Raw genomic sequence first — 26,394 nt, 5'->3', positions numbered from 1 at the left:
GCAATCCATTTCAAAGCCATGAATGACATTTCTGCCTTTGCTTCTATCAAGTGGCCTAACAACGACCTTGCTTGGATCAACAATGCAAACTCTAGGTCAAGAAGATTAACCGGGTCGATCGGTTGAATCTCTGTTTCTCTTTGAAACATTTTTGCTGCATGGTTGATGTCTTATCATCCTTATTCCACTCAATGAAATTTTGCAGTTTCTTCTTAAAAAAACCTAAAATGCACTTACAAGCCAATTCAATTATTGCTGCTGCAATGTTTGGAAGTGTGAACTCAGGGCATTTGGAGCTCATACCAATCCAAAAGCATTGAATTTGCATTCCCATTTCCCAAAAGAAATCTAGAAAATTGACATTTGACCTCATTTAATTTAATGTAACAATCACACATCACAATATAGCATCATTTGAGCAACAACAACAACTACAACTACAACTACAACTACAACTACAACTACGCCTTCATCCCAAAACAATTGGGGTTGGCGATATGAACCAACAAAGAAAATCATTCTGGGTCTTCCACATGAATCCTTCTCCTCCATTCATTTATATCCAATGCCATGTCCTCGGTGAGGTTCAAAGCATTCATATCCTTTCCTATCACCTCCATCCATGTCTTCCTAGGCCTACCCCGACCTCTTTTAACTAATATATTTTCCCATCATTTGAGCATTTATACAAAAATTCCTAGCCCAAAGAAGGTGGTATTCCACATACGCACCTATATTTTATTTCATTCCCATAAGTTTGTTGTACAAAATCTTGAAGTTGCACTTAAATAAGTGACATTCAGACCAAGCTTTCTTCATAAAAATAGAAGATAAGTTGTATCTGTCGGTCTTTGTTCGCAAGTTTGTCTCATGCACCTTTTTTTTTAATTTAATTTTGTGTATGGTACTTCTTCATGGGATGATAGAAAACCAGTGGCTGCAAGAAAGTTTGTAATTACAACAAAAAAACTGTGGGTGCAGTTGAATGCCCTCAGAAATCCACTGATTGGTCGTTCACACAAACAGGGGATCTTAGATCTTGGATCTGAGATCCTCAAGAGCTTTCAAATGTTTGATCAAGGATCTTGAAATGACCTTTGGGATTTTAAATCTTGGATCTTGAATCTTAGATCTTAAATCTGAGAAAAAAACCTTGGATTTGAGATGCTTGGATCTCAGGCGCTCAAATGCATTTCATCTTTTTTTATTAAGCATCACTTTCAGCAGTCACCTCAATCGAGACTCTATCAGGTCAGAGGCACTTTCAGCAATAACATAGTCAGAGGTGCCTTGGATGCAGTTCAACAACCCAAACATCACCATTTTTTCTTTTTTTTTTAGCTGTTCATTTTTGTGCTTTAGATGCCGTCCATCTACAAGATAAATGAATCTGAAATTTTTTGTGGGACCTATATGAGAGGTAAAGTATCTAACCATGGTGTTAGGTTTTGCCGTTCATCACATGGATGAAAGGAATCCAAGGTACCTCTGACCTGATCCTGTCAAACTCAAATTATGGTTATATGGAAGTTGTGATCTAAACCTAAAACTATGTGATTCAGAAGGGATTAAAGCAATACCGAATCCAATGTAGTGGGATGTGGCCTAATATGATCTGGGCTCAGTTGATAAAGTCTGTTACCAGTTGTCTCTTACTGTATCCCAATCCAATTAGCTTACCCGTATTCAGTTTCAGATGTCAACTGGATTTGGATTTAGATATAAAACTTTAAAACTCAATCTGACCCATTAAGTTAAATTGGATCTGGATTGCTTCACCTACTAAATTGCAATCAGTCGGTCAAATATCGGAATCAAACCCGATCCATTGATCTCAAATTTAAGTATGAGTCCAACAATAAAAGACATCCAAATCCATATCCAAGCCCAACCAATACTCACCAAACTCACAAGCTGAACAGATTGTGCACCACAGGGGCGGAGCCAAGAATTTAAACTAGGGTAGGCACAAATGAATAATAATAATAAAATTTCTATGTCAATAAACTATACAAACAACTGCAAAAGAAATTGAGGATTTACATAGTGTCATAGGAACCTTGGTTGAAACTAAACAATATGTTTTAAGAAATAAAGAAAATTATTTAAGAATTATAGAGTATCATAATAACATATACTCCAAAATTTAGCTTTGTTTGATATAAAGACCAAGAAAAATATCTTTCATGAATAATGCAATATGACTAAGCTCAACTTTTGATTTTTAAATGCATTCAACAAGACATGACAAATGAACACAAACATCCTACAAATAAATAACCAATTAATTAGTTAATATTTTAAAAAATATACAAAAGACATAATAAATATTTTATAAATAATTAAAAAAATACAAACCACTCAAAATAAAGAGGAACATAAAAAACATTTAATATATTTTATTCCATTCACCAATTTATCTTTATCATAAGTTCAATAAATGAAAGTACTAATCCAATGAATAGAAGATAATAAAAACAATAAGAAAGTACTAAATTTCTTATCTAAGCTAATTAAAAAAAATCCTAAAATTCTAAGTTCTAACCGAAGTTAAGTATTCATTATTCATATTTAATGATAATTAAAAGAATACATAACACCCAAAAAGCATAATTCAAAATTCATGTCATTTAAATAAATACAAAAGAAAAAATTATGCATTTATGCTAATCAAGCATGTTGAATCATATTTAATATTAATTTAAAAGATTAAAATACCTAAATTTAAAAATAAAATAAAATTTAAATGTTATTTGAATAAAATAAAAGAAAACTTTAAAACCTAATTAAATATTCATGCTATTTAAAAAAACAAAATTAAAACTTCAATCCTAGCAAACATCATTCGTAGTTTTCATACATAAGCTAATTGAAACAAAAAATAAAAACCCTCCAAATTTCTAACTAAATTCAAACATGTGGATCATATATAATGTTAATTAAAAAAATACAAAAATACCTAAATTAAATATTCATCTTATTTAAAAATAAAAAAACTAAATGATATTAAGAAAAAACACAAAAAACTCTAAAGTCTAATTACATATCCATGTTATTAAAAAAATTTAAATGAAAACTTCAGTCCTAGCAAACATCATTCATAGTTTTCATACATAAACTAACTGAAACAAAAAATAACAAAATGCCCAAATTTTTAACTAAAATCAAGCATGCGGATAATGTAAAATGTTGATTCAAAAAAATATAGAAATAACTAATTAATATTCATCTCATTAAAACGTTAAATACTAATTAGGAAAAAAACACAAAGCCCTAAACCCTAGTTATTAAAATGTAACTATTTAAGAAAAGTAAATAAAAGACCTAAATCCTAATGTGAAAGGACAACAATTATAATTTCATATGCAAATTGAAAAAGTCATAATAAAAATGCTAATTAAAAATATTAATCAAAGCATATAGAAATGATAGAGAGAGATGACCTTGCCCTATGCGCACTGCAGTGGCGTCGCACACAGTGTGTTGGATGATCGAAGGCTATCCCAATGCCTTTGGACAATGGCCGATGGGCTTGTGTTGTGCTCTATAGCTATGGGGTCTGGCTGCCGGGGGGGGGGGGGGGAGAGAGAGAGAGAGAGAGAGAGAGAGAGAGAGAGAGAGAGAGAGAGAGAGAGAGAGAGAGAGAGAGAGATGGGGCCCCGGCCCGGTGGTTCCTATAGGCTTGTGGCTATGTCGATGTGGGGTTGTGGGCAAGGGTGGAGGGCAAGAGAGAGTGGGGGGTTGAGGCCCTCTGTGCCTTATGGTTGTGGGGTCACAAGACGGGCCAAAGGGCGAGAGAGGGAGTGGGGGCAATGGGCCTTGTGAGTATGGCGATTGAGCATTGGGCATGTGGTGGTTGTGGGGTCACAGGGAGGGCTGGAGGGCAAGAGGGTTTGTGGGGCCCCTGTGGGCCAGCACAACCTGTGCTGCAGGGTCGTGGGGAGGGCCATAGGGTGAGGGTCTATGCAGTTGCATTGTAGAGAGAGAGAGAGAGAGAGAGAGAGAGAGAGAGAGAGAGAGAGAGAGAGAGAGAGAGAGAGGTTAGGTTAGGGTATCATGAAGAGCCAAAAGGGTAGGGGTCGTCGGCCCCCTTTGGGTTGGGCATGAGTGGCCACCCTGATCCACTATCCCTTAGGAGATTTTTGTGGGTCAGGGTGGGCACAACTAGGCTCTACCCTTGTTTACCACCACTCAATAGTCAAAGTTAGTTAAAAACCAAAATAGACCTAGGTCAAGATCCATTCTTATTGAGGGTAGACTCGTGTTGGACTTGGCTGTATGATGAGTGCTTACCTTTTTGTTGTTGGCTTGACCAAGGGAAAACCCTCTATCACCAATTGTACATTGGCAGACTCTCATTGATCAAACCTTTGACGTCCCCTTGCCCTTTGGGAAACCCATGTGTCATGATATCTTCATATTTGGTCAAAGCTTATCTTACCTCCTTTTTATCTCAATGTTGTCCCCTGCTTTATTTTTTTGGTGACTAGGAACCCTCGTCAAGAATCAAGTCACTTGATGGGCTTGCTCCCTATAAGGTAAACCTTGGGTGGGGTCATCAATACCCAAGCCTTTACGGAGACCATCAATTAAAGGCACTCATGCAATGAGAGTCCAACAGGAGACGAAGGGGGTTGGCCCTTGATTTGTTGGTTGCTTTCTCCTTACTTATTCAAGATACAATCAACTACCTATAATAATTACATAAGCCATAGAACTATATGCATATTGTATAAAACAAGAGGGAGGGAACTGATCCAACAATCCCAATCCTTTCATTTTCATATAGATAAAGAAAAATAGTTATCACTTTTTGTTTTAATATTTACATAGAGAAACCACCCCTTGGGATCAGAGACCTAGGTGCATTGGCTCTACCTGCAATACTTATGATCACTGTCTTGGAAGCGTAAAACTCGTTGGGCTTACCCCTTGCCCTCAAGGAGTCACCACTCTTTGACTTGCGTAAGGGGTGATGCCCATGAGATTTGAACCTAGATCGTCTGCCTAACAGCCTAGGCCCCATCCCACAATGCCAAACCTTTTTTAGGCAGATGAAAAACATTTATCACTTGTTGCTCATAATATGGCAATATATCTATTCTTTTTTTTATAGGCAAGCTAGGGCTAAGTAGACTCCCACTAGTTATAAAATGTACCATTGGGTTTTGAACTTGCAATATCCCAACAAAAGGTGTAGCTCCTACCAAACAAGCTGAGCCTATCTACTTAATAGAAAACATATATGGTGCATGTTAAACATGGTTTAGACTTGAATCTAGGGTCCAACAAAATCCTTATCCAGGTGTGGTCATGCTGATAAAAATATTTGAATGTTAGGAAGATGAGACATACTCGGATTATGCAAAATCCTTTTTCTGAATATGGGGACGCCGTTTGCAAGCTCTGACCATCCTTAGCCTAATAGGAAGGTAAAGATGGGGCATGTTTCTTAATTTTTGTAGCTCTAATCGCGCTGCCATGAATTTCAATATGAAAATAAAAATAAAATGTGTATAAGCACCTAATCCAAAGAATAAATAAATTAAAATAAACATATTAGGGATCTGAAAAATACTTTTTTGGGGTTTGAGGGTATGTTTTATCATTCAAGCTCCTTTTTATCCATTAGTACCTTCACATAGGTATCAATATTCTTCAATAACGTCAAGACAACATGTCGACAAGGCTTGAGTAGACTTTTTTCTTGCATGGTCAACACTTAGGTATTTAATTTCTAGATGATCAGTCTATCTTTGATGATGATAAGGCCTATCTAAGAGAGTTCTCTTGGATAAAACTTGTTCAAGAAGAGTCCTCCCACCCTTGAAGCAGTGCATTCAAAAGAGATAGGGATGAGCTATATGACTTATCCATATATTTAGTACAACAAATGATGAAAGGACTGTGCCATCTCATAGTGGACGATATTCTGTTCTGTCATCCCATAACAAACGATGTTTTGTTCTGCCATCCAGTAATAGACAACAATCGGTTCTGGTGTCCCATAATAGACGGTGGTTCATTTGGCCGTTCGAGTGTGAGGGGTGTCCAATTATCATTAGGTACCTGCAAACACTTGTCTTCAAAAGATATTAACAATTGGGCATCATAAAATTTTTGGGTAAGGCTTGAAACATTAGGCCTGCAAACATGATGTGATTTAATTTATGACAAAGAAGTAGATATTTAAGGCTCAAAACATTCGAATGTCAGGACTAAATTCAGTCCTGCCGAATGAGGTCGAGCTAGTGTTTGAAGAAAAACTGGGTTGTTGAGACTGTGACTGGTCTTGCCGAATGAGGTTGGTGCAAGCATCCAGAAGGAGTTGGACTGTTGAGACTGTTATAGAGATCACTTCGAAGTCAAATCAGTTCGAGGACAACTAGATTGCTAAGACTATTTGATGGTTTTGCCGAACGAGGTTGGTACCAGTGAAGGGATAACTGGATTGCCAAGACTATTTGATGATCTTATCGAGCGAGGTCGGTACTAGTATAAAAAATAAGAAAAAATTGAGATGTGAAGACCGTTGTGGGTCTCGCTGAATGAGATCGGGCTAGTTCAAGAAACACTTTATTTGTATTAGAGAGAAAATGTTGAGCTTTAGACAGGGGTAGCACAAGAGAAATATGACTCACTTTCATGCCTTTTAGGCCCATTTTGATTTTTGATGCCTTATGATGATTTTTTTTAATTCGTAGAGAGTGGGCGTCAAAAGTCTTACACCTCTTGTGGGTTCATAAATACGGTAGAGTTGCCCCAATAAGGCCTGATGGTGAAGATACCCTTCTTAAGATAATCAATTTAAACATAAGACTTCCTGCCCTAGTAAGAAAAATCGGGCATACTTCGATCAGGTAGTATCGAAAAGAGGGCAAATCTTTCTATGTACTCCTCAAACTCAAGATCTCTATGATTAGAATCTTCGATACATATAATAAACTTTTATGATATGTAGTGAGGCTCATACATTTCTAGCAGAGTTGGTAGCCTATGACAGTCATGGATGATTGATTATATAAAGTTAGAGATTTTTGTTTTTTTCTTCATTCTTCAAATTAGAACCTTCCTAACAAGTTGATTCTTGCACTTGAGATTCCTACACTGTAGACTTTCTTCCTCTCAAGTTGGTATAAGATAGCGACACTCAGTTGCACTAAAATTTTTCTCCTCTTATTCTGCATTGATTTTTAAGTAACTAGATGTAGGGATGTAAGTTTAAGTTTCAAGGCATTCTTGATAGGTCTAATAGTCCCCACTAAGACTTGAACTCTAAAGGGCTAGAACTTGATGAGAATGCATTCAAGTACATCTCTTACCCCTAGGTAGGTTTCTTAGAGCCTTTGTCGTTAGCTTGGGGGGACTTTATTCTTCACTTTTGTAATCCTTTGACCTGAGGTCTGACAACCATGGGTCCCATAGCTTCACGGTCCAAGAAGGATGCCACTATTTATCAAATCTTTGCCTCCAAAAGGCCTTCGAAGGAGTCCAGGCTGCCTTATAACTTTTTTTGTCCCAAGTTGAGTCCTTATAGAAGGAGAGTTAGTCCTGTGCTATCTGCTGTACCTGGTCATTTCACTGAGCTTATGATGGTGGCCCTTTTCTTGAGGTGGTATTTTAGGACCTAGGAGAGTTTTTCCTCTTTGTCATTTTCTTGTTTAGGCCCCTTGTAGTCGAGATCCTGAGTTATCATTCTAGGTATGACTGGAAGAGGCTCTCTTATGGCCTTGGGCCTTTTGGAGAGGTTTCTAACTGACACTTGGCTCGAACTGGATAACGCTACATTCACGTATGAGCTCGCCGATGGAGTCATTTTCCACGTTAACTGAATTGTTAGTAGGTCAATTTGCCTGTCAGATTTGGACAACATGGGCTGTATAAGGAGTCTACTCTTTTTTGTAAGGAACTTTTAATGATGGAATGCTAGGGGAGGAACCTTGGTATGATTGTTGTCTGGTAGAATCAGTTCTCTCTTTCTTCATAAGCTCAAACCACTTTTTTTGTGATAAATCATTGTTGCTCATCTTTGATTATTCTTCATTCACCACTAGTTTCTCACTGTTTATGTGGTCTTGGATGATGTGCCTAAGGATACAGTAGTCTTTGACGTCATGACCCACAACTCTATGATTTTTGTAGTTTTTGGCTGGTTTTTTGCCCTTTATCTGTGACAGATCTGACACCTTAGGCAACTTGATTAGGCCATCCTGGAATAGTAGATCCAGGACTTGCGAATGAGGCTATTCGAACTTGGTGAATGTTTAGTCTTTGGTCTACTTGGGATTATGCCTATATCCATTCTCATTCTGCTTTTTTTGGAAGTCTCTCTAGTTATTTGCATTATACTCTTGACTGCCATTTTTCTTGGCCTTTTGTCCCGTAGTCTACACTATGTTGACCTAAACTTTAGATGGGTCTGACTTCCTATATATGTAGTTGTCTTTAATGTTCTTTCGGAACCCATCATATACTCCTCTCTTAATGCGTACCTTGATGGTTGTAGTATTCTTGATGAGTTTAGCATATGTTTTAACCTAAGCCATTATGATCAGACTTCATAACTGCTGAAAGAAGTTGTCTATAACTATGACCTGAGCATGAGAGTCAGAGATCAACTACTTCATCCTACCGACCATGAACTACCATCAGTTTATGGACTCATGGACACCTTTCTATTTCTCCTTCTTTAGATCATACAATTGACTAATGGTAGGAAGGACATCTACATTAAAACAAAACTATTTCATGAACAAGTTGATGATCTGCTTGAATTTTTTAATATTTTGGATGCTTAGAGTGACAAACCATTCCAATGCCTCTCCTTTCATACTCTTGGGGAACCAATTAATTAGTCTTCCATCGTTGTTTCGATATTTAACCATACTTCCCATGAATAGGGACAAGTGAGTCTTTGGGTCTCCCTTTCCGCTGAACTTTAAGAATTTTGGAAGGGTCCCATCATCATCATATTCTTCTGTCAGAAAGTCATCCATGAAGTACTCTTTCTGATCCATATCCATATATCTCATCGTAGAGCTAAGGTTTTGGACCATGCTCTCGAGTAATTTGATCTTTCTATCGAATTCAGACGATATGGTTTAGACTGGATGGGTCAACTTAGATATGTGGACTCTCTTCTCTACATCAAACACTTGGGACTCTCTCCACTAACTGTACTCTTTGTCCTTTTCTAGCTTCGAAGTCCGTTTAGTCCTTCTTCTGGTCTCTCTGTCGGCCCATGCTCTTTCATATTCTGATTCATGGGCTCTTCTAGCTCTTCTTTTAGCTTGTGCTTGTTTTTGTCCCAAACTTTCTTGGATTTCTCTCATTTTCTAATCAATACTTTTCATATTCTGTCTTGCTTGTGCTAACATATCCCTTTCTTCGAATAAAGCTTTAAAGTGTGAGGTCTTAGGGGTTTGTCTCTTGATAGAATCACCTGTGCTAGAGCTATCCGTCTTGTAACATGTATACATGACTTTACAAGACTAATGCAAGTGCTAATTTTCAGACCAAACTTTTAAATATGTGGTCTTGGTGATTCATCTTTTGGTAAACTCATCACTGCTAGAACTACCTGTCTTGTAACCCATGTGAGGGACTTTATGAGACCGATAAGGGTACTGATGTGTGTTGGACTTAGAGAACATCTGGGCATTTTCTCTTTTTTCGGTCGTCTATAGACTCACTAGAAATGTCTATGTGGGTTATTTCTTCAGGATCCTTATCGATTATGATGTTTTGCATCATATGATGTGACATCCCGTTCGTGAGATTCTCTAAAAGTATTTTTTCTGGGATGGATTGGATTTGAAGTTTGCAAGCATTGGATCCAGTATGCATTATACCCCAAATAATTGGTTCACGTAGGCCCAAAACAAATAACAAAAGATTTTCAAAATAATGAGTACTCTAGAAAGTTGTATCCAATGATCCACAAAGTCTCTAAGAGTTTTAAGATTCTCTTCTGAGTTCACACCAATATACCCAAGCTAACAACTTAAGGGTACTAGTGTGAACGATTTGACTCCAATATACCACCATCGATATACGACCCAAGCTAACAACTTAAGGGTACTAGTGGGAGGATAAGAAGATCCAAATTATATGATAGAGTATTTTTCAAATTTTGTAATAAACAGAAGGACTCTTTTCCTAAAGGAGAAGGAGATAGAAAATGAGGAGTATACAATGAAATCAAACAATGTTTCAAACAAATCCTAACTTGCTTGAGGTTGTATTTTTTTTTCTATGTAACATGCAAGTCTCTAATAAGACTTTCTAAAATGTAATAAGCCTAAAATAATGTTATGCATGAATTTAATGAAAATGATCTTATTCACGAGATAAATCATCTAAGAAAAATTAAACATAAGATTTAACAAAAAGAAGCAAAAGAAATTTTTGATGCAAACACAAGGGTCTGCATAGGACGCGAGGGTCTGTAGACGGTGCAGACGACATTGCCTGTCAGCAGACATTGTTTGAGAGATGAAAGTGATAAGATTTATCCACTAAACTTATTATTTGCAAACCAACTATTTCAATCCTATGTTCTAAGTAAACTATATTACGTACAATATATCTAAAATGTATTTTTTGTTTCTTAACGAGTTCATACGAGTTGAGCCAAGCTGAATACCTATTGTTTATGTTCAACTTGCTGAGCCTATTTTATCAAGTTTTTTTTTGGATTTATAACCCAAAGAAACCAAACTCGATACAAAGACCTGGTCGTGTTGGCTCAGCCTATCATACTTACAGTCGTCGTGCCAACAACGTAAAACTCCAAGGCTAGGACCCTTGCCCCTTATGCCTATGCTACGCGTTGGCTTGCTCAGAGGGGCGACTCCCATGAGAATCAAACTTTGACTGCCCATCTAGCAGCCCCACCCACTATGCCAACCCCCCTTGGGGCCTATTTTATGAGTTTGAACCAGCTTTTTAAGAATTGAACATAAGCCGCTCAGCTTGTTTCTCAGCCCTACCTACACCAGTCTGGGTACCTGACGCCTAACCTAGGCCACTGGATCATGGTAGATACAAATCTGAATCCCAATATTAGACACCATGTCCAACTAAATCCCAAACTGAACTGCATCGGGTTTATTAGAATTGGATTTGAATCTGAATTTCAAATGTTAATACTGGATCTGGCAAGGGAAAAAGTGCAAATGTACTGGCTTGGATAAGGATCTGAATGTAGATCCTATACAATACGAATATATACTTTCAAGTCTTCTTTTAACATCCATATATGTAATAATGTGTTGGATTTGGATTGGAGGTCCAACCCATATGAACCATTTGCACAGATAATAGCTAGGATCCATTCAAATATCAACCTGGATCTGGGTATAGGTTAGAAATGGATCTGGACCCACCTTAATACAACTAGGATCCAATCAGTTTGCAGCTTGATATGCATATGAATTATGGAGCCAGCATGTGAAATAGATAAAATGGGTCAGGTTAGACCCAGTTTTGATTCAGTTCCGAATCTATTTATTTCACCCCACTAAACCTGCCGTTATATGTTTCAAATCCAAACCTTTTGAAAAACAGATTCTACCTTTATGTACTGTATCCACTCAAAAACAGTGGATCAGGTCAGATATTTGATCCGGACCCGGCCCACTTGTACCCCAACGTATGGTTGGTGAGTTCATCAATTTTCAGAATGGAAAATTTAGGATAAAAGGAAGCGATTGAAGCCTACGTCACAGTGACATGTCATTTAGTGAGCGTACCATGGGTGACACTAGTAGGACACGTTAACATGATTCTGACATGTGTGGATGTTATTTTTAATAAATTTAATATTATTGCTATATTTTTTTAATATTTTGGTCAAAAAATACATAATTTATATAATATATAACAAAAGTTAGTTTTTAACCGATTGAAAATAAAAAATCTGTATTCTTGTATTTTTTTTTTAAAAACAAATTCTTGAACTCACGTGTCAAACTCCAGTCATGTGTTGAGTTCTAGCCGTATCTTTGTGACATATATTGAAGCATAATGGAGAGAACCAACCAAGTTAAAAAGCGAAAAGTTGGAATACACTTTACCCTTTGCCCAAGCAAACTCAAAGAGGTGTCTATTTCCACCGAGGCAGAGTTTATACTTATTGTGTTTGATGCTACTCACTTTTGTTTGTCCTGATAAAGAGGAGACAACCATTGTCAGCCTTTGGCTTCTATATCTCTGTCACATGGTAGGCCAGACTACCCATGTGCTATGAGAGAGAGAGAGAGAGAGAGAGAGAGAGAGAGAGAGAGAGATGAGCAGATCCCGTAGGCCTGCCTACTCTTGTTTTTTCTTGTAGTCTCACTTCAAATTTTATATATGACAAGGGGATGATCCACGGACTGAATGGTTTACCCTTGTCCTTTCTTTCAAAATCTGTATGTTAGATATATTTTTAGTAAATCAGACAATATAGATGTAATCTCCAACATATGATTAAATTCTTGGATCAAAGTTTTTTGATGTGTAGAAAATTTTAAAAATGTTAGAACCATTGAATTTTAGATCATTGTAAAATTTCATCTATACATAAAAAAAAGTTTGACTCAAGAGAATTTTACGTGTGTTTTCATCCTATATGCCCCCCCTCTCTCTCTCTCTCTATATATATATATATATATATATATATATATATATATATATATAACTAAAGCAAATGAATAAAGGGGAGTATTGATTTAAAAATCATTTCTTTCAGACTTCGGTGTCTGTTTAGTTTCTTTAAGACTCCTCCTCGGTCCGGCAACACCTCCATGCAAGTACAATCATTGTTGCAACGATTTAGGCAAGACCTCCACTTAGGTATGATAGTTTAAGAATCAAGGTGAGAGAAGGTCACAGTGAAGGCAAGACTAGGGTAGGCATTCTTTCTAAGACCAACAATTAAACATGAGATTTTTCTTATTTAGGCTATAAGAATGAGCCTTTATATAGAAACCTTGAATGAAATATAAATTAAGGGTTTTGTGGATCTGAATCCAATCCAAATGCATCCATGCCTATCTAAATGAGGGATAAGGGTCATCCAAAAGATGAATCTAGTTTCTAGTTTGAACTTGGACACGCCTCTTCTTGAAACGTATCCATTTGGCCGACATATTAAACAACAAAGGGAGTTGGCCATCCGAGAGTGGGATAACAAAGAGGAGTGTCATCCCAATGTGGGACAACACTATGAGACTGTCGTCATGCACCACAATAGGGCTCTTTTGGTTTCTTTTTGAAGGGATTCTTTCCCCAAGTTCGAGGGCTTGCTGCCTTTGGAGCCTTGTGAAAATTTTGGGTGTCTACAAATCTCTAAATAAATCTCATAGGTGCGAGTTTGATTTGATGAATCTAACTCCACATATGCATTCACCATGGTCTATTTGTCAGGAAACACACTTTGGACCAATCAATTTAGACAAAAAAACATGATTTATTAATCATGAAATTTTGATGCTTCATGAACCATTGAATTTTGCATCCCTAAAAAAATTCAGCTTACACAACCCGATTGGTTGACCTAAAGCATGTTTTGTATTAAGCAAACCATATTGATCATATTTGGGTTTGATTCACAAAAACATCATGAGCATGTCAAGGAATGGGTGGTTTGTACTAGAGTGTGTGGTGCACTTCAGAGTAGTCAATAATTATCACATATATATATATATATATATATATATATATATATAGTCACTGAAATATGAGACCAAAAATAAGAGAATTAGAAAGTGAATTAGGCATTTTTTTTTTCACATCCCACCTTGCATATGCATTTAGCATGGTCCATTTTTGATAAAAAAAAGTATGATTTTTGGATGTTTGAATGTTTACTAAAATTATTAACTGTTGATTTTTAAGCCTTTAAAAACCTTGTTTATACATCACAATTGGATGATTCAAGAGTTGGTCCCTTTAAAACAAAAACTGTAGATCACATCCATATAGTCAGATTTAAAGAAAAAAATCCAATGAAAATGTAGGTTTACACTTTAGTTGTGTATTTTCAATTTTCATATTTTGGTGACATATATATAATCTAACATTAAATTAGTTGTATTTAACATTATATGGATTCAACCTTATTAAAATAACTAAAATATCCTTAAAAAATGATATTTTTTTAAATTTTATAATTACTTTTTTGAATATTATAGGTCTTTTGAACATGAAGGGAATTGAAATGTCAACACATTTTTCAAAAAAAATAACTTTAACTATAAAAGCAACTTTATGAAACTACGAAAGTTATTTTTTTACCTCAAAAAATAATCTTACATTTTAAAAAATATTATTATTTTAAAAGTATTTTAATTATTTTCATAAGGTTGAATCCATCTACGGTTAAAAACAACAAGATTAATATTAGATTAACCTATATATATATATATAGAGAGAGAGAGAGAAAGAGGTTCATACTAAATAAAATATGCTAGATGAAACATGTTAAATGGGGTTTTCTGCTCTCTCAGTGTTTTTTTCGCAGTTCTGACCCTATAAATGTGTTGGGCATGATCATTTTACGTGGAATCCATACCTGAATCATGTCATTTCAATGAAAAAAATGATATTTAGAGCCTAAAAAATTTACAAAGATTTTGGACCGTTGATTTTTTGAACACTATAAAAACCCACTAATGTGTTGGAATCAAACACTTCAAGGACAGATCCCTATAAAATCAAGTACATAGATCATATCTACCGTCAGAATTAAAAAATAAAAAACCTGAAAAACTCATTTAGGACATACCCATTAACCCCCCCCTCTCTCTCTCTCTCTATATATATATATATATATATGGAGAGAGACACCCACTCGGCCGGAGTGGCAGCAAGCTTGGAGAAAATGTACTGATCCCTTCTTCCCATGTTCAACTCCCACCAGATGTGTGGGTGCCTTTAATGGTAGGCTCAGTAAGGGTTTGAGTGTCGGTGACCCCACTTGGGGTTTTATCTTGCTGGGAGATAGGCTCATTGAGTGACCCTGATAAAAATATATATGGAGAGAGAGAGAGAGAGAGAGATGGCACATGCTGATGCTAATAATGGAGAAAAGAAAAGGTCTTGGTGGCCTTTCCTAAGGGAAGTTGATATGTTGTCGGTTGGGTGGGAATCTGTCATTCTACATTTGACATGGCATTCTCCTATTAGATCTTTAGTTTTGGAGCAAAAGGAACCCATCTGCCAAATTTAGTGCCTTGACGTGTTTAGACTTACCTGGATCCAGTGAGTGATTCTACACAAGATCTACAAGATGAATAGCTTTTCTTTTGAGGAATACGAATGATGGGGGAGAAGTCCAGGTGGACTTCTCTATAGAAAAACTATAGTTGGATTAAAGGGTTAACAATATCTTCAAACACTTCCATATGATCCCTTTCTATGTTCTTCCTTCTATTCATATACTTTCCTCTCATAAAAGCAACTTGGATCCGAGCATCCTTATAAACATAGCCAATATTTTGAAAATATCACGATTTTAACACAATAATGTATTTGTCACATGCCCATTTCTTTCAATGGGCCAGCGCGACGCGACGGTCTACTTGTCAGCTCGCTTGCCAGTCACGAAAGCTTGTAATCAGAATGCAATACAGCAAGAGAGAATAGAGGGAGAAGAATTGCAATCACAAAAATCAATCACAACGAGGGTGAACAAAAGAAAGCTCGACGCATTTAATTCATTCACAATTTTGTCCGCAGGAAATTATAGTTCAAGTATACGGACTGCCCATTTGGGGTATTGTAAGTCGCAAGGAAACATGCTCCGCCCTTTAAATCATGTGCCGTCCTCGACGCCATATGTTTCGTGCTAAGCCCTGACTTCAGTTGGATAGCGGTTGTTCATTCAGAATGCAGGCTCCTATGTTGGTTTCACTGTTTCCTCCTACTACAATAAGTATTTCTTTGCTTTCCCCAAGTAGTGCGAATGATCTGACTGAGGTGCTTCTCGGCCCGTTGTGCTGCCAGGGCCCTCTGCATGATGGAAGCGCGTTGTGGCACCCTGCGTTCCGAGTCTCTATCATCTGGATGAAACTGCTTGAGGATGCACACGTGGAACACCAGGTGCACCTTGAAGTATGGGGGTAACTCCAGCTTGCCCACCTTCTTTGTGATGGTGAAGGGTCCTTCATACTTTCTGAGTAGTCCGCGGTGCCGCCCGCGGAAGATGCCTGTGCGACCAGGATATAGTTTCACCAACACTTGGTCCCCAACTTGGAACCCCGCGGGCCAACGATGCTTGTCCGCCCACTTCTTCATTTTCTTTGCTGCCTTGTGTAAGAATGCTTTCGCCAACTCATTCTGCTCGTGCCAGTCACGAATAAACTGATAGGCGAAGGATGACCTTCTCTTTTCTTGTGCGGCAAGAGTGTGCGGGGTCAGTGGATGCTGCCCCGTGGCCATCTCAAACGAGCTGTGGCCTGAATACTCGCTCTTCTGCAGATTGTAACAAAATTGTGCCACATCAAGGAGCTTTACCCAATTTTTTTGATTGGCACTAATAAAGTGCCTAAGGTACTGCTCAAGTATCCTGTTGATGCGCTCTGTCTGCGGATCGAAGTTTGTTGAAAACAACAAATCAGAGCCAAGTACCCGAAATACTTCACGCCATAACTTGCCCGTGAAGCGAGCATCGCGATCACTCACAATGCTCTTTGGTATGCCCCAGTGCTTCACTACATGCTTTACGAACAACTCTGCAGTCTTCTCTATAGGGCACTCCTTGGAAGCTGGGATGAATGTGACATACTTTAAAAAATGATCCACCACAACCAAAATAAAGCGGAGACCCTCTACCTTTGGCAGACTAACAATAAAGTCCATGGAGATTCTATCCAAAGGACGTTCTGAAATTTGTAGAGGCTCAAGGAGACCGACAACTTTCTGGTTTGTCCTCTTATGTTGTTGGCAGATGGGGCATGTTCACACATACCCCTCAACGTCGTCTCTCATCTGCGGCCAATAGTAGCCGCACTCAAGGAGTGCTAAGGTTCGCTCCTGACCAGGATGACCAGCCTATAGTGTATTATGGTTCTCGACGAAGGCTTCCCCACCGCAACACAAAGATGCATCCTCCTTTTGTTACGAGGAGGCCATCCTGTAACCAAAATCATCGAATCTTTCCTGCCTGCGCCAGAGAAAAAAGGTATTGTGCAGTCAGATCCTACTGTGTACCTTCACGAATATCACTAAACAATGCATCCTCCAAGTGCACTTTAGAAGGCTCTGCGCGCGCAGCTGCTAGTTCAGCCCTACGGCTCAGAGCATCCGCCACAACATTGGTCTTTCCAACCTTGTACTCCAAGGCAAAGTCGAGCTCAGCTAAAAACATCTACCACCGAGCTTGTTTAGGCGCCAACTTATTTTGCGTTTGAAAATAGCTCGTAGCCACATTGTCTGTCTTGGCGATGAACTCAACACCCAAGAGGTAGTGCCGCCAGGTCCTGAGGCAATACACAATGGCGGTCATCTCACGTTCATGCATTGTGTAACGTCTCTTTGCATCCTTCAGCTTGCGACTCTCATATGCGATCGGATGACCATCTTGCATAATAACTCCGCCAATGGCAAAGTCTGAGGCATCCGTGTGGACTTCAATGAGTCTTGAATGGTCATGCAGTCACAACACTGACTCCCTCACTAAGGCTTTCTTTAAGCTATCGAAGGCATCTTGGCATGCTCCTATCCAAAGCCATACCCAATTCTTCTTTAACAAATCTGTGAGAGGCACAACAATGAGAGAATAACCTTCGATGAAGCGCCGATAATAGTTTGTCAAACCAAGGAATGACTGCAATTCTAACACTTTGCTTGGCGGAACCCATTCCTGGATGACCCTTATCTTCTACCCATCCATACGCAACACACCACGCCCCACAACGTGGCCAAGGAAGCTGATCTCCTCCTGCCCGAAGAGACACTTCTCCCGTTTGACATAGAGGTCATTCTTATTCAACACCTGAAACAATGTTCGCAAGTGCCTGACATGTTCCTCCATGTTGCTGCTCTAGATCACGATATCATCCAGATAGACTACCACGAACTTGTCTAAGTAAGGGTATAAAATCTGGTTCATTAAAGTCGTGAACGTGGCTAAAGCATTTGTCAACCCGAATGACATTACTAAAAATTTATAAGCACCATAGCGGGTGATGCAAGTTGTTTTCGGCTCATCACCTTCAGCAATTCTCACCTGCCAGTAACTCGATCACAAATCTAGCTTGGAAAAGATACGGGCACTGCCTAGCGGATCGAACAAGTCCGTTATCAGTGGCAATGGGTACTTGTTCTTTACTGTGACCTTGTTCAAAGCACGATAATCCACACATAACCATTTAGAGCCATCATGTTTTATATGAAAAAGGACTGGGGCACCAAATAGGGCTTTCGATGGACGAACAATGCTTGCATCCAACATCTCGTCTAGCTGCCTGCGCAGCTCCTTCAGCTCAGCTGGCCCCATACGGTATGAAACCATTGCAGAAGCCTTCGCTCCCAGGGTCAACTCAATATTGTGGTCGACCTCATGTCTTAACGGAAGACGCTTCAGCAATTCTGGAGGCATCACCCCCTGAAACTTCTCTAATAGTGGGGCTAGGTTCAGTGACACTACTGCTTTTACCTTCCCTTCTTCTGCGTGTACTGCAACTAAGAATGTTTGCACCCCATGCTTGACACACTTCTTCAGTTGCATTGCCGATAGCATTGAAGACTTGCCTTTCTGCATAAGGCACTGCACTGTGTGGGACAGGTCTGACCCCATGATCGTCAATACGTTAAACTTTGGCAACATCATAATATTATGGCTTCGCAGAAACTCCATACCCAAAATCACCTTGAAATCGTCCAGGGATACCATAGAGAAGTTGACTTTGTCGACCCAACTCCCCACTTGAATAACCACATCTCTTGCTTCACCAAGGATGTGTTTGGCCTCAGAGTTTACCGTTTTGATGGTCCTCTGCTTTGGCCCAGGCTTCAAGCCCAACCGCTCTGCCTCTTTTCGCGAGATAAAGTTATGTGTGACCCCGAAGTCTATCATTGCTGAAGTAGACTTTCCATTCATCATGACTTCCAAGTACATAAGTTCCTTACTAACCTACATGTTCTTAGCCGTGCAACTTCTAGCTGCGTTAATCGATCGCATGACCCCCATCCTTGGTTGCATCGTCTCACTGTCACTGCATTCAGTATCATTGCATTCTTTCTGTGCAGCGTTGGCTTGCCCGTCGTCCTTCACGAGGCGCTTTGGGCACTGCCTAGCGATGTGTCTATCACCACAGAACCAACATGTCACAACTGCACCCTTGTTGATGTTGTTATGCTTTATGTAGTTCTGTTTCTTTTCAGATTTATGGCGTGTCGACGCCTCACCTTTATCATCGCGCCACTTATCCTTCTTGCTTCCGTAGTCAGGCTTCTTCTCAACTTTGGTTAATGGAATGAAAGGCTTGTAGTGAGTGTCAACTAAGCGCTCAACCGTCACATATGCATCTTCTAAAATATGGGGGTTGCTTATTTCCACTTCAGACTCTACCAATGGCTGAAGTCCCACAATAAACCAGTTGAGCTTGTCATCTTCTAGCATGTTAGGTATCTCCAGCATAAGCTTCTGGAATGTTCTAACATAGTCTTGCAACGAACCAGAGTGTTTGAGCTCGCGAACCATCAGGTATGCCTGCCTCTACGCGTTTCTTGGCATGAAGTAGTTGTGTAACTCCATTTTGAAGTCGTCAAAGGTGTCTATCACGCATTGACCCTTCTTCATGCCACTGCGCTTCCGCCTCCACCAAGCAATAGCATCTCCATCAAGTAAGGCCGTTGTAGCCTTAATCCTCAGATCTTCAACGATCACATTTTGGATATCCAAGTAGTCTTCTACTTGGAACAAGAAATTTTCAATGGCCTTGTTGTCACGAGAACCATTAAATTTTGCGGGTCTTGGCACATTAATCCTTGATGGCCTCTCACCATTTCTACCATTTAGGATCACCGTCCGTTGCAACGTACGGTTCTTCAACTGAAGCGCCCCTACTTCAGTCTGCAAGTTAGCACTGTTGTTGTCAACGAAGTGATCTGCCTCATCTGTAAGTTCACCTGCTCTTGCAGACTCACCACCATATCATTCAGTCCACCAAATGATTCAACTGCGCGTGAGATCACTTCTTCGTGCGAAGTCACATCTTCCACCAGGCTATTGACAGTTGCAGCCAACTCCTCTTGGCCCCGTGGTGAACCCATCTCCTCAGCTTCAGCAACTGCCTTGCCTTTGGTGTTGCTCAAGTTTTGATAAGGCGTCACGATGTCTTGCTCACAAATCGCAGTTTGTCGGCGTGTCTGTCGACACTGACTCCGACGGCCCTTTCTCAGCATGAGAACGAGCTCTAGTACCACTTGTCCCAGGCCTATTTCTTTCAATGGGCCAGCGCGGCGCGACGGTCCTTCCTTACCGCCGCAAGCCTACTTGTCAGCTCGCTTGCCAGTCGCGGAAGCTTGTAATCAGAGTGCAAGAGAGCAAGAGAGAATAGAGGGAGAAAAATTGCAATCACAAGAAGCAATTACAACGAGGGTGAACAAAAGAAAACGCAACACATTTAATTCATTCATAATTTTGCTTGCTCGCAGGCCATTACAGTTCAAGTATACGGGCTTCCCATTCGAGGTATTGATTCACCTGAACCGGGCAACTTACACCAGACTCAACAAAAGCAAAACAGACTCTAAGTGCAACTGTATAATGTAAGTCACAAGGAAACAATATTAATCATTTTGAAAAACATGATGTATACACACATCGAGAGAAGGGAAACAACCACCACCACCATTATTAAGAAAAAGGCTACGACAACAAAAGGCCCTAAAGAACCCTCCCCAGCCTCCCTCCATGATGATGGAGAGTGGGGGGCAGAGGAGCACCCACCATCGCACTTGTGGGGAAGTTCGCCATCAACGCCCATCGTTCAGGTCATTAGTTCATCCCACATACCCGAGGATACTTGGGCAAAATGGTTAGTCACCCTTTTTGACATTAGAAGAACAAAAGACCCGTGGGATAAACTAATGCCAATCGACTGTAAGCTTGGTTGATCGAACACGTGTTACCATAATAGCAAGAGAGGCCAGGAGGTGAGACCCAAGGGTTTGGTGCGGTAGGATGGGGCGTAGACCGTTTGATGGGCAGTCTAGGTTCAAATCTCATGGGCATCACCCCCTGCGTAAGCCGAAGCTGGCGACTCCCTGGGGTCGAGGGGTAAGTCCTCAAAGTTTTAAGCTAACATGGTCAGAGACCATAAGTACGGCAGACTGAGCCAACACGGCTAGGTCTATGCGCATGGCAAGGTTTCTCCGAGCAAGAAAAAATAGAGAGGCCAGGAGGTGACTCACTCCTCACATGCCTTTCCATAGTCATTGCTTAGGGACCTTAGTGTTTCCCTCTCAAATAGTTGGGTTTGCTTATTTTGAATTTATAGATGCATTATACATAGCTAACTTAGTAAAAGATGTGTTTTCTAGAGCAAAAGATAAACTCATATTGTACCATCACTTTGATGATAAACAAAATCAAATTTTCTGATTAACTTTATTCTCCCACACGACAGTGAAAGGAACAGTAGCATCACTCACTCTTAACAAAAGAACCACTCATTCTTTACATCCAGCAAAATCCAAAAACACGCTCGAGTACCCCCTAATCATAAATACTATTACTTTACAAATGACGAGAAAAAAAGAAAAGAAATGAAAACCATGCTTAACTACAAATTGAGTGAGTTACCCTTGCCTTGTCACATGACGATTTCTGGCTTCAGAATATTCGATTTGATCTCCTTGTGGGGGAGGACAACACCTCCATTGCTGTAGATCTCATCCGAGACATGGACATCCTCCCCAAGTATGGTCATGTTCTCAATCCGCGCCCACTGGCCAACGGTTGAATGCCAGCCAACTATGCTGCTGGAAATGCAAGAATGCTGCTTGATGCGCGCTCCGCGCATCAGAGTGCAGCGTGAGAGCCTGACTCCGGACTCGACCACGCAGCCAGGTCCAATAGCCACGTCTGGGCCGATCAGACAACCTTCGCCGATCCGTGCAGTCTCATCAACCAAAACATTTCCCACTATATGAGAGCCAAAGGCAAGTTTATTAGAAGATTTCTTCCGAAGAGAGTCCAGATAGAGTCTCAGGCCGGTGATGTAATCCTTTGGCTGCCCGATATCCATCCAGAAGCCTGGCAAGACCATGGCGTAGAGTTTCTTCTTCTCTGCAATCTTGGGGAAGACTTCTTTCTCGATCGAGGTGGGCCTTAACTGAATCCAATCTAGAACTGAAGGATTGAGTAGGTAGATCCCAGCGTTGATCTTGTTTCCCACGAAAAGTTTCGGTTTCTCCACAAATTTCTCTACTTTTCCCGTCTGTTCATCAAGAACCACAACTCCATATTTGGAAGGCTCATCAACCTGACCAAGAGGAACATTCTTCAGTCAAATGATTTTAAGAAAAAATGGCATTAATGTCAAACTAGTGGGTGAACAATTTTTTAACATCTAAACAATAAATAGATCCAAGAAGACTGTCAAACAATTTCTCATGCGATGGAACTGAGTATTTCTTTTCTCAGCATATCCCAGTGAAAAGAAATGGAAAATCTAGATAAACGGTAGTGATAAATGAGCAAATATAATATGCAGGCAGCAATGAACTGAAAAAGGAAAATATACAAGGATACCTTGGTGACCATAATGGATGCCTCGCCACCATGTGATTTGTGGAATTCAATCATTTCATTCAACGGGTACTCACAGATAACGTCGCTGTTGAGGACGAAAAATGGCTCTCCAGACTCGTCAATCAGCTTGTCCCTTGCTAGGGCCAATGGCCCAGCAGTGCCTAGTGGCTCAGTCTCCTGTGAACAGGTGATCTTGATGCCAAGCTTGGACTCAAAGTCTTTCAAGAAGTTCAGCATCACCTAAACAGAGTTTCCAGCATTTAAGTATGCTGCCTAAACAAACGTATAGCTTCGAGAGAGAGAGAGAGAGAGAGAGAGAGAGAGAGAGAGAGAGAGAGAGAGAGAGAGAGAGAGAGGTTTATGGGGTGTGCTTACATCCGGTTGGTAGTTGATGGCTAATACAACTTCAGTCACTCCAACAGCTTTTAGAGCTTCAATCTATAAGCATGTTCAGCAAGATAATCTCATTTCATCAGAGATTTCAAGAGGAAGCACCAGTGAGAAAAAGAAAAACAAAAGAACCTAGAACTGAAACACAGTTTCCGATTCCCAATATACCTGATGAAGAATCATGGGTTTATTGGCGAAGTCCACAAGAGGTTTTGGGAAACTGAGAGTGAGTGGGCGCAGACGAGTTCCAAAACCTCCTACAAGAATGAGGGCCTTCATCGTGATACTCTGCTTTTTCGTGCAATAAGACTGATGATTTTCCACCAAGGAGATTGCAATTTAAAGACCTACGAAAGGAAAATGGTAGGTAGGAAGTCAGAACCACTTTCATTCAATAGTTACAAGCAAGCCATCTGAACCTCTGAAAGCTCAAGACTCAAAACCCAAAGAAGTAGAGACATGAATTGTGATTGAAAGATCACGCGCACTGGATAAGATGAAAGCTGTCAAAGCTAATAGCCGAATGTTGATGCATGGATTCAAATTTCAAAGATGGGAAGAGGTGATTGGGAATTCCATATGGGAAAAATGAGGACGAAAGAGACAGAAATCTGACTCATCGCTGGAATTGAAGGGAATCTGTGGTCAAGTGTTGGAGAAGAGCTTGAAAGAATAAAACCAGGTGTTAAGAGAAGCTGAAAAAAAGGAATCTGGAAGAAACAGTGGAACTTCATTGAAGCAGAAAATGCTGTACAGAAGGACAAAGATATACATTACATACAAAAAGAAAAAAACAGTCGAATACAAATATAAAGGAAAATGGAAGCTTCCATGGGTTATTAAGATGTAAACAGAAGCTGCAAGTCCCATACATGTAAACTTCAAATGGAATAATAATCTAATTTCTAATAAATATAAGCATCACAATTCAGTTTTGTATCTTATTGAACTAATGGAACACACCAAACTAACAGCTGTTAGAAAGAAGGAAGCAAAGGGAAACTAGTAGAAGTGTCCAAAGGATGATGAAACGCTCAAAGAGAAAAGAATACAGCCCTTCTCACCAAAGAGGAAATGATTCATTCATTCTCAGCTAAAAAATAAAAAAATGATAACTAAAGAAAAAGAAAAGAAAAAAGGAAAACAACAAATCAAATATGAGGAGACCAAATAAATTGATTTAATGATCCTAGCAAGAAACCAAAAAACTTAGCATACAGAGTATGTGGATCATTGTCATTATACACATTACAGATGCAAATCACAAGTATCATTATACAAATTAAACAAGACATAATGAAAAATCTCCACCAGGATCTGACCGGATGGATAAAAGAAAAGCCAAAATGATAAACGAGTGTAGCTGTAAAGTTAATTCAACCAACGTGAAAAACGCATAAACAAATGTTAACGAATGCAGAGTCCCTAGGTACTCAGAAATCAAGCAGTTAATTCATCAGATTCTTTCCTTCAAAAAAATAAATCATCAGATTCTAAAAATTATTCAAAAAAATTGGGAATTCAATATTGGATACAAGCATAAAATCCGTTCACGGCCAACAAATAAAAGCACAAAGAAACGAGAGAAAAATGGCTAGGTATCTAAAGCAGATAGAAGAAAACCTTGTTTGGGGGTTTATAGGAGAAAAAAACACTGAAAGAGCAGAATACCGAAATGATCGTTGCGGTTACACATCAAATTCTATTAACTAATGAATCTTTTCCAAGCAAGAGGAGTAATTGAGACCAGATCCGAGACTCAAAGACGTCTTCGGTTCCAGAAAACTTATAAGAGCCAAAAATAGGCTGAAAACGCTCCATAAGAAACCGACGCAGAAACAAAAAAGAAACCGACTTCAAAACAACGAACACTAATGAAGAAATTTAGGAAGGAAGATACAGGAAAATCAACTACTTGAGATATCCTTCCTGTCTATCCCACTTTGCTCCAAATGAGCATAAAAAACGCTCTCATACGTGCCAAGAGAAGCAGAAAGGCATAAAACACCAGGAAGTCTGACGAAATTGGTGAAAAAAAGTAACGAGCTCAACTAAAAAATTCTATAAACCAAGACCAAGGATGTTCCAAAAGAATCAAGTCCTAAGCACTAATTAACCGCATTCCCGAAAATTCAAAGAAAATAGCAATAAATTACAACAATTAGATCCAGAAAATAGTACAAAAAAATCCAGACCAAAAGATCCAGAACTGCATTTCGAAAACTAAAATAAAAGAAAAAAAACGCAAATTTCGTGAAGGAGCCCGGGAAAATTAAAACCACGACGTTTAGAAGACAGATCTGGGCGGAATTTTGCGAGAAGGGCCAGGAATTAACAGAAAAAAAAACGTCAGAAGACGGCATCATAATGCTATAATTCCCGCAACTTCGACGACACATAATGAAAACAGCAAAAAAGGCCAGATCAAAAGGTCCAAAACTGCATTGCAAGAATTATTAACAAAAAAAACCGCAAATTCCCTGAAGAGGTCCGGGAAAACTCATATCACGAAGATTAGAAGGCAGATCCGCCGGAATCTCGCGAAAACGGCCGGAAATTCCCCCCAAAACGCCGGAAGACGGCTTCTAGAGGGTCATCTGTCGGATTCTTACCGAGAGGACGATAGACACGAGCGAGGAACCGAGATCTCCGCTGCGAATCCGGGTGCTAATCGTCGGAAGAGTACGGCGGAGAGGCTTTTCCCCGCGCGAATCGTCAATCGAGTCGGCAGGGTGCGATCTGAAACGGGCAACACCGGCGCTCGCTTTTTAAGCGCGTCGGCGGATCTCAAACCGCTCGTTTTTCTGTTGAGCGATCGTTTCGAGTCCGCTCACGGCAAGGCTTTTTTCTTACCCCTGGCCAAGGTCGAGTCCAAGTCAACCACCAGCCTACTTTTTTTTGGACCCCTTTCCTGGAACCAGATCCGGATCCGAAACACGAGAAAGGCTGAAAACGAATCGGATTGGGACCGGATCTCATCAGATCTGAATATGAATCCAAAATGTAAACCGCAGATCCAAATCTATATCCGGATCCAAAACAGATCCGATGAGGTAAGGTTGAATCCAAATCCAAAATACACATGGCAACGCTTGATCCAGAAAAAAGGAACAAAACAAGTTATTTACACGTAAAAAACTGCAATCGGGTTGGATTTTGATTCTGATCAATTATAGATCCAGCTTAAAATGTTGATCTAAATCCAACCTGAATCTGAAAGTTATCAGATTGAATAGATCTGAATCCAATCCAAATGC

General features: G+C 39.6%; 1 protein-coding gene across 2 annotated transcripts; it reads right to left on the bottom strand.

Moving 5' to 3' along the window:
• Window positions 1–21,565: 21,565 nt before the first annotated feature.
• Window positions 21,566–25,881, bottom strand: LOC149823232 (mannose-1-phosphate guanylyltransferase 1-like). Of its 2 annotated transcripts, XM_090019993.1 has the most exons (5): window positions 25,750–25,881; window positions 23,306–23,484; window positions 23,123–23,185; window positions 22,748–22,987; window positions 21,566–22,478 (listed from the first exon to the last, which is right to left on the bottom strand). In XM_090019993.1, exons 2-5 carry the CDS (start codon window positions 23,414–23,416, stop codon window positions 21,807–21,809), a joined length of 1,086 nt encoding a protein of 361 aa, XP_089876119.1. In that variant the 5' UTR covers window positions 23,417–23,484; window positions 25,750–25,881; the 3' UTR covers window positions 21,566–21,806. The 2 variants fall into 2 exon arrangements, with proteins under 2 accessions (XP_089876119.1, XP_089876120.1); XM_090019994.1 differs by lacking the exon at window positions 25,750–25,881 and having other exon boundaries at window positions 23,306–23,495.
• Window positions 25,882–26,394: the final 513 nt, after the last annotated feature.

This window comes from Nuphar pumila, chromosome 10 (assembly GCF_984573655.1).
Source record: "Nuphar pumila chromosome 10, dmNupPumi1.hap1.1, whole genome shotgun sequence".
Taxonomy (NCBI): domain Eukaryota; kingdom Viridiplantae; phylum Streptophyta; class Magnoliopsida; order Nymphaeales; family Nymphaeaceae; genus Nuphar; species Nuphar pumila.
The sequence above is the reverse complement of the archived record's forward strand: the minus strand, read 5'-3'. Positions and strand labels throughout refer to the sequence as shown.